Raw genomic sequence first — 14,208 nt, 5'->3', positions numbered from 1 at the left:
CTTCCTCCTACTCCTACTCCTATATAGACGCTCTCCCCGTCCTCGCATGCTCTTTATATATATATATATATATATATATTTGATATTATGAGCAGTTGTCCCTCCCCACTGCCCTCTTTTCCTCGATTATTGCTGTCATGCCCTCCCTGGTTTATATTCGAGGCCATGCGCATCCTGATATCTTTCCTCTTGCCGCCCTGGACCGTCTTGCTGATGACGACTACATCGTATCAATGAGGTCGACGCTAACCTTGGGAAACGTGTTGACCCTGCCGCTGGCTGCCTTACCCCTTACCAAGGCAAGTCTTGTTAATCCACCTCCTTATAGAGTATCGCTAACTTAATATCTTTATCTTTTAGCGGCTGAACAGTGTGACAAGGCTGAGGCCCTTAAACTGTCCGATGAAATCACAGCGCTGCGTGTTCGAATCCGATCCAATGTCGAAGCGACTATCTCCTCTCTAGAACCAACCTCTCTTCACCAGTTCTCGCATCTACTCTCTGGATCTTCGGTGTTCATTATGTAAGATCTCAACTTTACTAGTTGACTGATGAAACTAATAATGTACATCCAGGAATCCCTTTCTCTGATTCAGTCTAACTGTACTATGTTGATTTTGCGTCTGTTGCTGAGGGCTGTTATATCCGAAGCGTCACCATCGCGTATGACACATTCCCATACCGTTGAGTCTTGCTGACCAATACAGGGAGGGCAGGTACTGCCACGTGCTCGAAGAAGTTGGCACAGAAGTCGAAGACATGAGCACGCCGCGCGCCATGCGCCATGTATACTGGAATGTTGTCAGGATCCTCGAGTGGAAGGATGTCGCCGTTGCTGCTGCTACAGCCGAAGGAATGGGCGAGGAGACTGCCTCTACCACCGACGTCCCCATCGAAGACGTCGCCTCCATCACCGCTACTGTCACCGATGAACCTTCCGCTGTCACCACTGCCGACGTTGAAATCAAAGAAGAGGAAGTCTCGGGCGATAATGCCTTGACTGCTGTCGCCGACGATCGCACCCTAGTCAGAGTAACATTCAAAACGGAAGTCGTCCACAACTCCGACAAACGGACAACGGATAGCGATGCACTCTGGCATCCCCAAATCAAGCCACAACGCCCGCACATATCCAGACGGAAGGGTACAAACCAACAAGAAACTTTTGCCAGGATTTGGAAAATGGCGCGGCGTAAGAACGCAGCGGCTTCAGCATCCCGAAAGCAGCGCTGGACCGAGGACGAATCCCCAGAGGCAAACTGAATGGCTCTTTATATGACCTACTCGTTTTTAGATATACAACTGGGCGGACTGCTATCTTTGCTCTGCTTCGAATATGTATATATGGACATTCTCCCCGTCCTCGCATGTTTTCTTTCTGGTTTAATATATATATATATATATATATATACGACTTTTTATAGTTTTGGGAACCATGTCAACATGTCATCGTCTACACTCCGTTCACCACGAGCAAAACGTCCTTGAGGGAGAACGGCAAGCCATACGCTATTGGTGTAGGCGAGGCGGGACAGGAGTCTGAACGGGATACGTGGGCGTCTTTGGCCTACTACACCTACTACACGCCTGCTGGCTATATCTTCGTCAGGGACCCGTTTAGTTACAACCCCGTGCCATCTCCACAATCAAGGAGAATGCCTTCTGCAGCCAGATCACGATGTCCCTGTTGGCGCGGCGCATGATGAACGGGACCCCCAAGAGTGTGATGTTTCGTGAACAGCATCGCATGGTGGCCAGGCTTTCTGAGCCCCTGAGCGCCGTCTTCTACCATAGACTCCGAACGACTCCCGTTCTTCCTCGCCAGGTAACCGAGGTTGCAGCCACTGCGAATCGATACGTTAGAAACACGCTGCGCAAGAGCACGCCCTCGTGTTCATTGACATCGGCGATTCCGAGGACAGCCGTGACGCGCAGCGTTCCACGGAGAACAAGAAGAGTGCAGTGGTATTACTGCCCATGCAGTCGATTTTGTGAGCTATATACCTGCTGCAGCTCGTCTGACATTTGCGGCAACGGCTCTCGTGTCGGCAGCGTCTCCCTGCTGCGCCCATATATGCAGTTATAACCGTCTTATCGTTGCAAGGGGTGGCTTGGTATATATATAACCAGGGTTACACACGCCCAGTGCCGTCGCGCATCTCCCTCCTCTCCTTCTTCGGCTGCCCTCACTGCACCGGAAGAAATTGCTCTACCTGTGTCGACATGCCCGTGAACGAGAACACAACCATCCTCGAACAGCACAACCCCGTTGTCTCTTCCTCTAGCGAGAATGGAGATTTTGATGGAGAGGTCGGAGTCCCTTGTGTCATACCCGCAAACGAGAATGCGTCCGTCCCAGGAAACGCGAATCCTGATGAGGGACTGGGAACCACTGGTCCAACCGAAGACCTGCTGAGCTTGGTCGAGCGCATGGAAGTCACCACGACTCTGTTAGTGTATCCTGAAAGTATATCCAACGTGAAGATAATGTGACTTATGTTTGGTTCTGCGATGATCTTCATGCTAGGACTGGCTCTGGGGTTCGTGTGCGGTCTAAGATGTTGGAATAAATAGGAGTTGATAGGGAGACCGTCGAGCTTGATGTGTTGTGAGCACTCTGCTAATGGAGTTTAACAGCCCTCGACGCCGATTGTATTTCATCCACTCCACCGCGTTCGCCTTATATATAGTACGGCCTAGTCCTGGCAGCGGCCGCGCACAGAGACACTGCTACTGAACGTGAACAATCCGCCCGAGCCATCTCAACTACCACCGAGGCAACTGATATCACGGCCACTGCAGCAAAGAATTGCCGCTACTGCTGTTGCGTCTCTGGTCACAATTGGATCGCAATCAGATTGCTGTGCTTTGAGGCCGATGGCTCTCAATGTCAGGATTGATCGTACAGTCGATGCGCTCGCCGAAGAAGAACCCGACAGGCACGCGACATCAGCAATTCCGCGAGGGAAGAACATGTCAGTGAAGGAGCATGGCGGATAGAAACGTTATATGGATGTTTGCAGCTGTCAAGACTCATTATCCCCCGAGTATATATATTACTGAGTGAGCTGCAACGTTGGCGCTCTCTCTCCTATATGGACCCTTTTCATATATTATACTAGCTCTATTATTAGCTTTATTGAGGTAATTCTTTACCCTATTAAGATAAAAACTAGATATAGGATGTACGAGATATGCAGGATCAAGTAGATTTAATAAATATTAGTAACCAATAACACGTGCAGAGGATGTAAGACGTGAAGGATATTATAGATACAACGGGTAAATAGGATATTTGGCTGTTAGGACCTGCAGGATGTGCGGGCAGCGCCGGACGTGCAGAATAAAGTGGATTAAGGGAATATAAGTGAACTACAGGACGTGCAAGGAGACTACCTAAGAAAGGGGCATGGCTGTACATCAAACATTCCTAAATTGATGTCATCTCAATGGGAGAAACGGACAGATGCGCTGTTCCAACGCTCGAGAAGTTCAAGTTGGGATATAAACCTCGTCCATATTTCAATGTGGAGTTGGGAGTCAGGTCGACGTGGTTTTTTTTTTTAGCCGCTGCAAGCATGATAGGTCGTGATGCCCCCTTCAGAAGAAATCCTTCGCCTTACTGCCAACAAATAAATGAAATATTCGACAATATCCTGTCCAATGTAAACTCAGTGTCCCTCATGGAGTCACTTTTCTGGTCCTACGAGACGCCCCTGGCGGTGAAGTACGAGCTTCGAGGGGAGAGGATTTTATAACAGCAGGATCTACATCGCCATCTTCTGCTGCTGAATTTGATGATTATTGCTTCACGATCTGAACTAACAGCAAGTTGCGACGTTCAACTTGTAGAAACGGAGGAGGAGTTAGGGCATGAATCACCGGAGCTTACAACAAACCAGACGAGTAAGATCAAGGGGAAGAAAAGAGGAATCTCCAACACTCATCTTGAGCTTTCTAAGTGATATACTACTGCGATGGCATTGTAAAGCTGGTATTCAGACTTAACTAGGTGCATCCCATAATAAAGTATGTCGAATACTTCCTTATAGTGAGATATGAAAAAGCGAGGTGTTGATCGAGAGGACCATATTCTTAATTACAAGAATAAAGACTTGAGCATTTAGATATTAGGTTTAGCACAACTTTTGCTGACACTATGCTCAATAGTTTGCCATTCGGAGCACTTCACGGGTTGACATTCGCGCTGCGTTTGACCGACTGCGTATGATTCCCGCCTCACTATTACAAGGAATGAAATTTGGCTCCCTCCCCTGAGTCCTGGCTATGAACTACAACGAGGTATGTATAGCCTCATCCTCCACGTCTGAGTCCATGCTGAGCGGGTAGGGAATTTGTTGCAAAAGACCCGGCGGTCTATCAAGAAGATCAACGCAACTCTGTATCGGCCGGGGCAAAGTATTTCTTGCGCGGAAGCACTTTCGCCGGATGGTAATAATGAAAAATCGCCTGGACAACAAACATCGGGATCGTATCAAACATATACAGATACACCTCATGCCTCATCAAATACCCGTTCTGGCCCTGACAGAACTCGACAATGCGATATAGACTCCGAATAATGATCAGTGCCGACACCACGAAGAGCACGTACAGAAGAGCTCCGTAGGGCATGTGCAGTATCTGAACGCGCTTTGATCTCCCCACTCGCCGACAAAAAAGGACCGAGATAGCGAAGAAAAAACCGAAAAAGAGCAGCTGAACGAATAGGCCAGCGATCGTTATATTCTGCCCCATTGTCGCCATCGAGGAAATGGCCATCATCCCGCCGCCGGTGGCTTGGAGGAGAAATGCGAAAGCGTCCCCGAGGACGAATATCTTGGTTACTCTAGCCGGTGATATTATGGATAATTCGGGTAATTGGGCGTAGAGGACGATCCGGCCGTATATCATGTAGATTGTGGCGGCGTAGAGAGAGGGTGGTAGGAGGAGACAGACATTTTGGGCGATGTAGGTGCCCAGAGCTGTTGTGTCTTGCGAGGAGGCGGCGCGGAAGATGTAGCCCATTGTCATCACTGATCATTAGAAAAGAATTATGAGACTTGAACCGCTTGAGACAGGTTGTTTTAATGACAGGACTTACTGATTGCCCCGATAATAAAGGTTGTGAAAAAATAGCACTTAAACTTCCACAGCTGAAAGACATGGAAACCAGTACTTGCACCGTAGAAGATGAGGGCGATAACCGCACCAGTTAGGGTTGGTTCATATTCATAGAATGACCAAGCCATCCTATATATAAAGCTGCTACCACGTTGGCTGCAAGAAGAGGTGAGTTAAGTCTCTGTAAGAAAGCCGGTGGAAGGCAATGGACGGACTCGGAAGCATTTATAGAGCTTAGGAGCGCCCAAAGCTTTCTCAAACCCCCAGCTGTTATATTTGGCGACGCGTGTCCACCCAGACTGCTAGAGAAGCTTGGCTCTACAAAGAAACTTTTATAGCAGTCACGTATTCGTATATACAGATTGTGCTGGGTGCCTATGTAGGAACTCTAATTGACCCTAGTGGCTTATTAGTATAACCCGCCAGGGGCATTTGCCGGCCCACACCTGCTGCTTGACCAAGAGGCTGTCGAGATGGACCAATCATTAAAGAATCTCAAACATCGCCCGAAATCATGATTGACGACCGTCCAACCACGATGCTGCCCTGGATTTTTCCACTGTGGATAGAAGTGGGGTCCGTTATACGCGTATACATATAGCAGCCCCTGCTAGCTACACACTGATATGCGCACATATAGGAAGTTGTACCTGGTCTCTCGGGATCAAGTAGGTGCCTATAGTTCACCGAGGCGCTCATTGAACCGGTCGTGGGTCGTCTGTGAGGTTACCTGGCAGCTAGTTGCTTGATCGCCTTATTAGCCTAGTTCCGAAGCCTTGCCTTGTCTAACTAGCTGCTGAAATTCACTGAAACAGAACTTGCGCAGCGCAAAACAGTAAACAGGTTGAATGGAACCCCAGAGGCCGCCAGAAATTTTTGAAAGCGGTGTACTGCAGTTCTATACCCATGCCATACTCTATAAAAACAGCTACAAGCTTGTTGTCCGCTCAACATCAATTGACCGGGTCATAAAACGTGCAGAGAGCTTCGTGGCTGGACTTTTGGTTACTTTTGGTCTGAAATGGCGAGAACATGCTAATATTCTACCGCAGGACTGAAATACTACAAAAGTGGGCAGGGAATTCCAACTGGGCCACTCTCTCAGTATCTGCCCTCGGCCTATCGTCAATTTGAGAAGGCTTGTGTTGGCAATATGGTTATATATACATTGGTCGATCAAAAGGAACAGCTGTGTACACGATCCCCAGACATACCCTAAAGAGGTCCCGATAGGGCACGGAGTTTTACGCACGAATTCCTGAGTCCTACTCTTGAGGATGTGCCGGCATATGAGGTATACCTAGACGGGCAAATTTGACATTTTTACGTTGAGGCAAGACGGCATGCCCCAGCCGGTTTACTACTTATACTCATGCAGACTAGGCCGCGGAAGATTGGGTCTTAAGTGGAAAGGAGAACATAGGGAATGGGACCTTGAGCTTTAATAATAGACTTCTTACAAATATATGACGAACAGAGTCAGGATAAATGGATTCGTGCAAGCGGCAAAACGACCTGGCTCTGTTTCGCAGAGCGACTTGAATGCGCGCTTTTAAAATAATGTATTGAAGCATTGGGGACACTGCGGCCATGCCCTGGGTGCTAACTTCAAAAACAATGGCTCTCCAAATACCGGCGAACACAGTTGTGTGGTTCCGGCTACATCACGACTATCCACTTTTCGAGCAGGCGGAAGAAATGATAGAACCACTAAACAAACGTTTACTATGATGTTTAACGCCCAAGGCCAGAAACTGGCCATTCTGTCGGGCATGGGAGCAAAGTCGACATACGCTATCTAGATCTTTGTTGTTGCACCCATACCACCGTGATAGAAGCCGCGAAATTCTTCTATCAGTGGCCGATGCGGAAAGACCACGAAAATCGGCTAGCAATAGTCAGTCATTTGTTCTAGAATTTGTCTCCATCTCCAACAACTGCGCATGTATTGGACGTCGAGTCTGCGGTTTTCCTAACTTCATGCGTGTTGAGGTCCCAGTATAGACAATTGCCCTCGACTCGTCTGTCATTTGTCTGCCCTAATCCAAGCCATCCACTTCTTGCTACTTAATACTCGCCCCATTCATACCATTCATCAACCCTTTCTCTTCCTTCTTCTGCTCTCCTCGAATCTGAATATCATTCTGCACACACCACCCCAAATGCCCCTCTACCTTCCAGTAAACATCCCTATCCGCCCGCTTCCCGACAATCGTATCAAGATGCCCATACCCCTCCGGCACAAACCGGCGATACATTCTCTCTCCAAACCTCCGTCTCAACAGTTCATAATCCCTCAGCGTACCCTCCGGCTGAAAGACCTCATTGTCGCTCCCAGACATGAACAAGATGGGGACTCCGCGGAGGTTCTCGAGGCTATTACTTGTAAGTAACGAATTCAACTCGTTGTCCAGGCATGACCCGCGCGACCCCATTCTTGTTATATGTTCTAGGCATTTTGTATGCGTTCCCGCGAAGAATCCGTCGACGTTGTCGTGGATTGCCCTATCAAGATTCTGATGGTTCCACAGCAAACCGAATGCGAAGCTCGATCTGTGACAGGCTGCCGAGGTACAACGGTCTCGGCGGGGGACGGGGTAGAATGAGAGTAGTCGGTCTAAGATCCATTGCACAATATCTTTCCGTCTGTCAACAAAGGAGATGGGAAAGTAAGGCCCGTCCAAATACTCATACAACCTGATAAGCAGTGGGGAGGAAGCCTTGACGGCATTCCAGCGGCCAAAGACCTGGTTCATGAATACGGAGTTTGCAGTGATACCGAGGATCTGGGTAGCTTTGACTGTTCCTGTTAACATCGCCATCGCTAGGCTCACGGATCCCTGGCAATGGGCTATGATGTAGGGGTTTGGGCTATGTTGTTCGTGGGTGGCAATATGTGCTAGGGCTGCGGCGACGTCCAGACGGCTGTCAAAGACGGTGCAGTGCTTTGCAATGTGCTCTTCGTGGCTCCAGCGGGGTGTAAGGACGTAGCATCTGTGGCCGCGGGAGGTGAAGTATTGTACCATGTTGGTTTGTTGGAAGGGGAGGGTGTAAATGGAATGTTCAGCGTTGATTCCTGTAATTCCCGGGAGGAATAGAATTGGTGGTGAGTGTGGATTGTCCTTGTCTGCCTCGACCGGATGATATATGTCGAGCTTGACTTTTACCCCATCTGAAGTCGAGATTTCTTGGACTGCTGAAGGTTGCTTGGTCTTGAAAACTCGGCTGCTGTCACGCGATGGTCCGGACCAGCGCGGGATTAACGGATGGAAGAAGACCACAGCGAGCTGGAAGATAAAGTAAAGAAGGAAGATGATCACTACCCCTATTGCAGCGTGAGCTGACTGGTCTGTTCTTTGAAACGACCTCATCTGCCTTGGAAACGACGATATCGGGATGCGCAAGACACCAGCACCGATAATTCCTCCTCCTTTGGAATTCTCAACCTTGACGTTGACTGTCGTTGTGGCGCTCCATAATCTTGAAATGGAAAACGCGCAGGACGAGCTTATCGTTTTGCGTCCGACCAGCGTCAGATTCAGGCTGTCTACCGTCTGAAGCGGCAGCGTATATGTCAAGCTCGTTGCATCGACGCTATCCTCTCCCGACACGAAGAAGTCCAACTCTCCTTGCATGACCCTCATTGGTCGCTGTGAGATGGCAGCGCACGATACAGTGCCAGTGCAGAGTCCTTTGTATGTTGGACCTGATCCTAAATAATGTTAGCATTTTAACTGTATCCCCTACCCCTCCAGTGCTCACCTACCTCGCACTCTGCGCTGTATCTCCACCGCAAGAACCATCTTCATGGCGGATGAAGAGACCTTCCCTTCTCTTCCAGATACCTCAAAGTTCATGGCTCGTGATTCAGCACTTATATAGCCCTCTAAAGCTTCGGTGAAGCACCATCTCGTCGGGACATACTCAGCACGATTTTGTTGTCGGATCCCATTGTCTTCGAAATGCGAGATCCTCGGCTTACTATCAAAATCTATCTGCCCATTCTGTGTCGTAAAATCGATGTTCATCTTCCTTTCATCGGCGAGCAGCGCTACGCTCCGCTCCGCAACTGCGGTGATTGTGGCGAGCGGATTCACACCTATCTCGTTAGCCACTTGCAGCCATTTGAATCTCACTCCGTAACCTACCCAAAGACGTCGGTATCACTGAGGCGTCGCAGCAGAACAGCCCAGAATGTACTTCTCTCCCAGATCCTGTGAAAACCTGTCCCATGTGGTTCGTCGCGCCCTCGCGACCTGTCCCATCGCGACTCATATTCGCGCCACCCAGGGCATGCACAGAGACTTCTTCCTGGCGGCGGCCTACATCAAGAGCATCTTTAGCATCTATCGTCCATTGGCCTTTTAACAACATACCGTAGAAATACGAATATCCCATCCTCGCTCCAGACCGCCTGATAAGCCCCTCCAGAGCACCGATGATTTGTCGAACATTCTGCGCTCGTCCTTCTCCAACGCCCCTGAGACGCGGCCTGTTACCTTCCAGTGTCATAGTAATCTCATTGCTGTCATGAGACATGACGAGGTAAGTTGCAGTACGCTGAATCGCGCTCCCGGGGGCATACGGCCCTCGTATAATTGATTTCAGCGCTGCATAAGCCCTTCGGATCTCAAGTGGTGGGTCATGTATAAATCCAGATAGTAAGCTCCTAATGGGGAACGCCTGCGTGGCGAGGAGCATTTGGATAACAGGAGCAAAAGGCTCCGGGAGACACCCGTCTTCTATTATGTATCCTGCTAATGGATTCTGGGCTTGATTCTTTTCATGGCGAAGGTCGATCATGCTCGTTATTGTTGGTCCTGGCTTGATCTTGGAGCTTGGGCTTGCGATGCCGTTGATGTCTTTTGTGCCACTGTAACCTAGAGCAGTCAGCCTCAACAGATATTCCTACAGGGCTCGTTCGAGGACTGTACCAAACACTAGGAGATCCCCATTCCCTGACATATTCCTTCCCACCATAGGTGACACCCCAAGTCCGTGCTGCTTTGAGCGCAGGATTATCTCCGTCGTCCCCAGCGCGCCGGCCCCGAGGAAGCAGAATTCCTTCTGAATTGGATTAGTTCAGTCAGCCCTAGCATAATCTTGCTTGCAAAGCAGTCAACTTGAATGGATTAAGGGGGGTAACTGGAAGCTGGTACATACCGCTCTCACCCAGAAAAGCGTATCCTCGCCCTGAGTAAATGATCCTCTTCCTTTGTCCCGCGGAGAGAAATATACAGTGTACCCCTTTTTCCCACCTTCAGTAGAACTATGAAAGCCTTCCTCAACATACTTCACCTGACACCCGCAGAATATCTCGGCGCCCCCGTTCCACGCATCAGCAAGGTACGTCACGGGAAGAGAGTTCTTTGACCCGTCGTTCAAGCCCGTTGATTCGTGCCCAGAGTCCTGGTTCGCTTGTAACAGCACGCCGGTGCTGTTACGGCCTGTGGTAAAGGATGTCGTTAGTGGGGTTAGGGAGAAGTTGGACTCTTTCCCTAGCCATGATGCGGCTTCCTGGAGGTGCTTTGTCTTGGGGAGAGCAGGACTCGATTTCGAGATCGGGTATAGGTTCGGTTGAAGCATGGCTGAGGCGCGGGCATAGTCTGATAAAAGTTGCTTGTTAACAATCAATGTAAGCTAAATAAGTGGGTAGCGCAAGGATGAAGGCTCAACATACATTTATCCAAACAAGCAGGGTTAGTCCTAATCTCCTCCGGCCATGCACTCATCTCCATCGTCTCCGCCGTTGCTTCGAGGAAAACGCCCGCATTGATGAGCGAGCCGCCGCCGAGGCCTAGACAAGCCACTGATCGGTCCAGTCCATTGCATTGCATCGCACCGGCGAAAAGCTAGCTTACCATGAGCGCAGAAAGCATGCTGTCCCTCTCCCAGTCGCAACTGGAACAATTTCGTCTCATCCTCCGCTACCAGCCTATTAAACAGCCGCTTCCGCGTCGACGGTCTAATCAATCTCGAACCCGACACGTTAAGCTCTCGCAAACATCCGTTGAGTGAATGGGGGAACGATCCAGCTAGAATATATACACGAGTCAGTGATGCCAGAAAAAGGCCAGAAGCAAAAGACAAGTCAACAAACCTCTCCACTCCTTTCCAACCTCCAAAATCGCAACGCTCTTTCCTGCCCGCGCCATTCGACTCGCTGCCACGCCGGCGCCATAGCCAGACCCTACCACCACAACCTCGTACTCCGGCTTTAGCTGCGAGAGTGGGAGGCTCAGGTTTGGATAGACTAAGGGGTCTCTCGTTTTCGATGTTGGTGTCGATGATCGGTCGGCCATTTCGTACGGTGTGGACTGTAGAGTAGCCCCAAGCAAAGCCAAAAGTTCTTAACTGAACGGGTTCGCCTAAGGTCCACAGGCGAGGGCTAGGTAGGTATATAGACAAAGCCAACTAGGAGATACGATAGAACCAAACTAGAACCCTCGAAGTCTTACCGGGCGGCAGTCGACAAAGCCAAAGCACACCTGGCCTGGGCAGCACAACAATTTAACAATTTAAACGGGCGGCCTTGCATGAACAGGAGCCCCCCATTCCGAGTCCGTCGAATTCTATGCACGAACAGAGGAAGCAGGCAATGCAGACATCCAGGTATGCAGATAAGTACCGGAGTAGGCTAGCGCTGCACGACAACGGGATACACCAAGGACCCATTTACGACACGTCCAATGGAAGAACCACGATCGGCAAAATGGTTCAGCTGAGATTTCTTGCGGGGCTTTCCTCCGTCTTTGCGCGTGGGCGGCTCGGGGCTGAGTTTGCATAATGTTGGTGCTGTCGTGTCACCATTCATGTTTTGACTTCAGTGTGGCTATGAGTGTCTAGGCTTTGCTAGATTAATCATTTGATAAGGAGAGTGGTCGCACATGTGCTTAGCCTGAAGAATCCAAGGTTTTAGTCCGCCAGTGGTGCAACTAGGCCTATCACATTCTAAATAGCCTACACTCATTGGCCTAGATGTGTCCGTCTAGTATGCTCGTCCATAGGGCACGGCCCCTCTTCTCAGCTTTCGATTGCGATGCTTATCTTCATCACGGCCAGGGGTGAAAAAAAAAGTTGAGTCCAAGTGGCCAGGTCTATGAGCCTTACGCCCTTTATGGGCTAACGATCAAAGTAGTAGAAATCAACAATCAACCCGAACCTCCACGTGGAACCACATCAACATCCCCAACCAAGCCACTATCCACCCGGGGAAGAGCCAGTGGATTATCCAAGAAAAGCTCAAGACCAGTCGGAACATTCCCCGACTCTCGAACATCACCTGCAATGCTGCTGATATAGTTCCACATCGTCGTGGGGACAATCACAAGCACCTCATTTTTCCCATCGACGAGGTAACTACTAATATCCGCGAGCCCGGCACTGTGGTCAAATGGCTCAATGGCCTGGTCATTGATATACAGTTGCAGAATGTGCGTGATGTTTGAGAAGCGCAGATACGCCCCCAACCTGTGTCCTTGCCCTGCGTCGAACCCGGACCAGCTGAATTCAGTCGTGTAGTATCCGTTGCCGCTGGCGTTTGTCAAATTGGGTATATCGAGCCACGAGATTAGCACCCGCCGCTGGTGAGTTGTGTTGCGCTTAGAGGCAACTGTCTCTCCGTCGTAGATGGCTTCCTTCGACGGCGTTTCCCAGTGTTCTGCCGTTAGCTACCACGACGAGAGGTGCGTCGGCTGGGGTATTTCCTGAGATGCCTCATTCTCATCTCCCCATGTTAGATTCAACCCTGATCCGTTGGCGGGAACCCCTATTGCCTTGGGATTCTGAGCTGGGAGTTGGATTGATAATGACGAACGGTGGCCCTGCGCCTGCGTCACACCGAGGACGTGCGAGGACAGCGAGGTAAAGTGACATACTGGCCGTGTCTCTTGCTCATGGGGCTTGCCATCAAACCCAAAAATTATCGTCTGGCCCGCATTCAACTGAACCGGGATGCTAGTCGATTGATTGTTCTGGGCGTACGTGAAGACTCTCCGCGTCTTGCCAGTCCAGGCATCGAGAACGGATGGAACACCCTCACTCGCAAAGGTCGCGTCCCCAGAAACGGGCTGACCCGCACTGTTGTAGATAAATGCGTAGTGCAGACCGTTTTCCGAGTCCTCGCGCCATGTTGTGTAGACGACTGGCCTTGAGTCTGGGCTTGAGGCGTCAACGGCGATGTCGACGTCCACATCCATCGAGGCTCGAGGGCGCAGGCCCATCTTTGCTAGGTGAGCAGCGACTTGACCCCTTTGGACGGTGTATACGTTTCTCGTTCGTCGCAGCTTGTCGAGGGCGCTGTCGAGCGATTGTTCTGTGCATGTGCTGCCAGTTGGTCGAGACTTGGGTCGGTCACCGGCCAGGATGATGAGCAGGCCACTTTCAGCATAGCTCTGCAGGTGCTTGACATTGTTTGGCGTGAGGCCTTGGTTGTTTGGAATGACGAGCGCCTTGTAGGCGGGACCCTCTGGGCCGAGTTGTCCGCCTCCTACGTACGCCTGGGGCAGATCGAAGCTGAAAGGTGCGATGTGCGAATACATGTACCCTGCACAATACCGTGCCTTGGCATTTAATGTTTTGCATTATCTATACCAGGGCAGTGAGAAGAGATTGTGTACCTGCCTGCTCCAAGTCCGGGTCCCCATAAATATGAGGAAAGCTTATATTCGTCCGCGACACACGATTAAAGACACTGTTCGGAGTACTGGTGACGTATAGTGTATAAGACTATGGAGTGAACTGACAGACCCTTCCTCATATAACTCAGACAGGTCGCAGTTTTGTATAGGCGGGACTTGCTACTGTTTCTGCTCTACTATGACGGATGCCGGGATTCCTGACAGGGGCCATTCACTCCCCGCATGGTTCGCATCAATTGATGAGCCCGGATGGCAGGGGATCGGGTTAGAGACCGCCGAGAAATAGGGTATGACTGTCTGTCTGCTTTCTAGCCCTGGATTTCGTTGTTTCTTTGCGGGGGTGGAGTGATCATCACTCATTTTCATGCAGGCGTAACATGAGGATTGCTCATAAGCGCGCTCCTACTCGTATTCATTTCCTTGACGGGTCAGACAGCTGTCAAAG

General features: G+C 50.2%; 4 protein-coding genes across 4 annotated transcripts; 1 reads left to right on the top strand and 3 right to left on the bottom strand.

The window, feature by feature from the left end:
- The first annotated feature begins 30 nt into the window (after positions 1–30).
- On the top strand, positions 31–1,376 carry BDV17DRAFT_261153 (uncharacterized protein). Its single transcript, XM_073757631.1, has 4 exons — positions 31–299; positions 361–523; positions 576–663; positions 708–1,376. Exon 4 carries the CDS (start codon positions 760–762, stop codon positions 1,261–1,263), a length of 504 nt encoding a protein of 167 aa, XP_073616376.1. The 5' UTR covers positions 31–299; positions 361–523; positions 576–663; positions 708–759; the 3' UTR covers positions 1,264–1,376.
- A 2,943-nt stretch (positions 1,377–4,319) lies between these two features.
- On the bottom strand, positions 4,320–5,252 carry BDV17DRAFT_298000 (RTA1 domain-containing protein; the record flags this gene model as incomplete). The annotated part of the gene is made up of 2 exons (XM_073763602.1): positions 4,320–5,036; positions 5,105–5,252. 2 exons carry the CDS (start codon positions 5,250–5,252, stop codon positions 4,390–4,392), a joined length of 795 nt encoding a protein of 264 aa, XP_073616375.1. The 3' UTR covers positions 4,320–4,389.
- Positions 5,253–7,058: 1,806 nt separating this feature from the next.
- BDV17DRAFT_57214 (uncharacterized protein) lies at positions 7,059–11,870 on the bottom strand. Its single transcript, XM_073764803.1, has 9 exons — positions 11,225–11,870; positions 10,986–11,159; positions 10,805–10,921; positions 10,288–10,730; positions 10,059–10,191; positions 9,501–10,004; positions 9,273–9,446; positions 8,891–9,223; positions 7,059–8,836 (listed from the first exon to the last, which is right to left on the bottom strand). The coding sequence occupies exons 1-9, from the start codon at positions 11,424–11,426 to the stop codon at positions 7,188–7,190; spliced, it is 3,729 nt and encodes a 1,242-aa protein (XP_073616374.1). The 5' UTR covers positions 11,427–11,870; the 3' UTR covers positions 7,059–7,187.
- Positions 11,871–12,275: 405 nt separating this feature from the next.
- BDV17DRAFT_290549 (uncharacterized protein) lies at positions 12,276–13,664 on the bottom strand (the record flags this gene model as incomplete). Its single annotated transcript, XM_073761935.1, has 2 exons — positions 12,276–12,784; positions 12,941–13,664. The coding sequence occupies 2 exons, from the start codon at positions 13,662–13,664 to the stop codon at positions 12,276–12,278; spliced, it is 1,233 nt and encodes a 410-aa protein (XP_073616373.1).
- Positions 13,665–14,208: the final 544 nt, after the last annotated feature.

This window comes from Aspergillus undulatus, assembly GCF_047715775.1.
Source record: "Aspergillus undulatus strain CBS 261.88 unplaced genomic scaffold BDV17scaffold_19, whole genome shotgun sequence".
Taxonomy (NCBI): domain Eukaryota; kingdom Fungi; phylum Ascomycota; class Eurotiomycetes; order Eurotiales; family Aspergillaceae; genus Aspergillus; species Aspergillus undulatus.
This window is presented reverse-complemented; position numbering and strand designations above follow the sequence as displayed.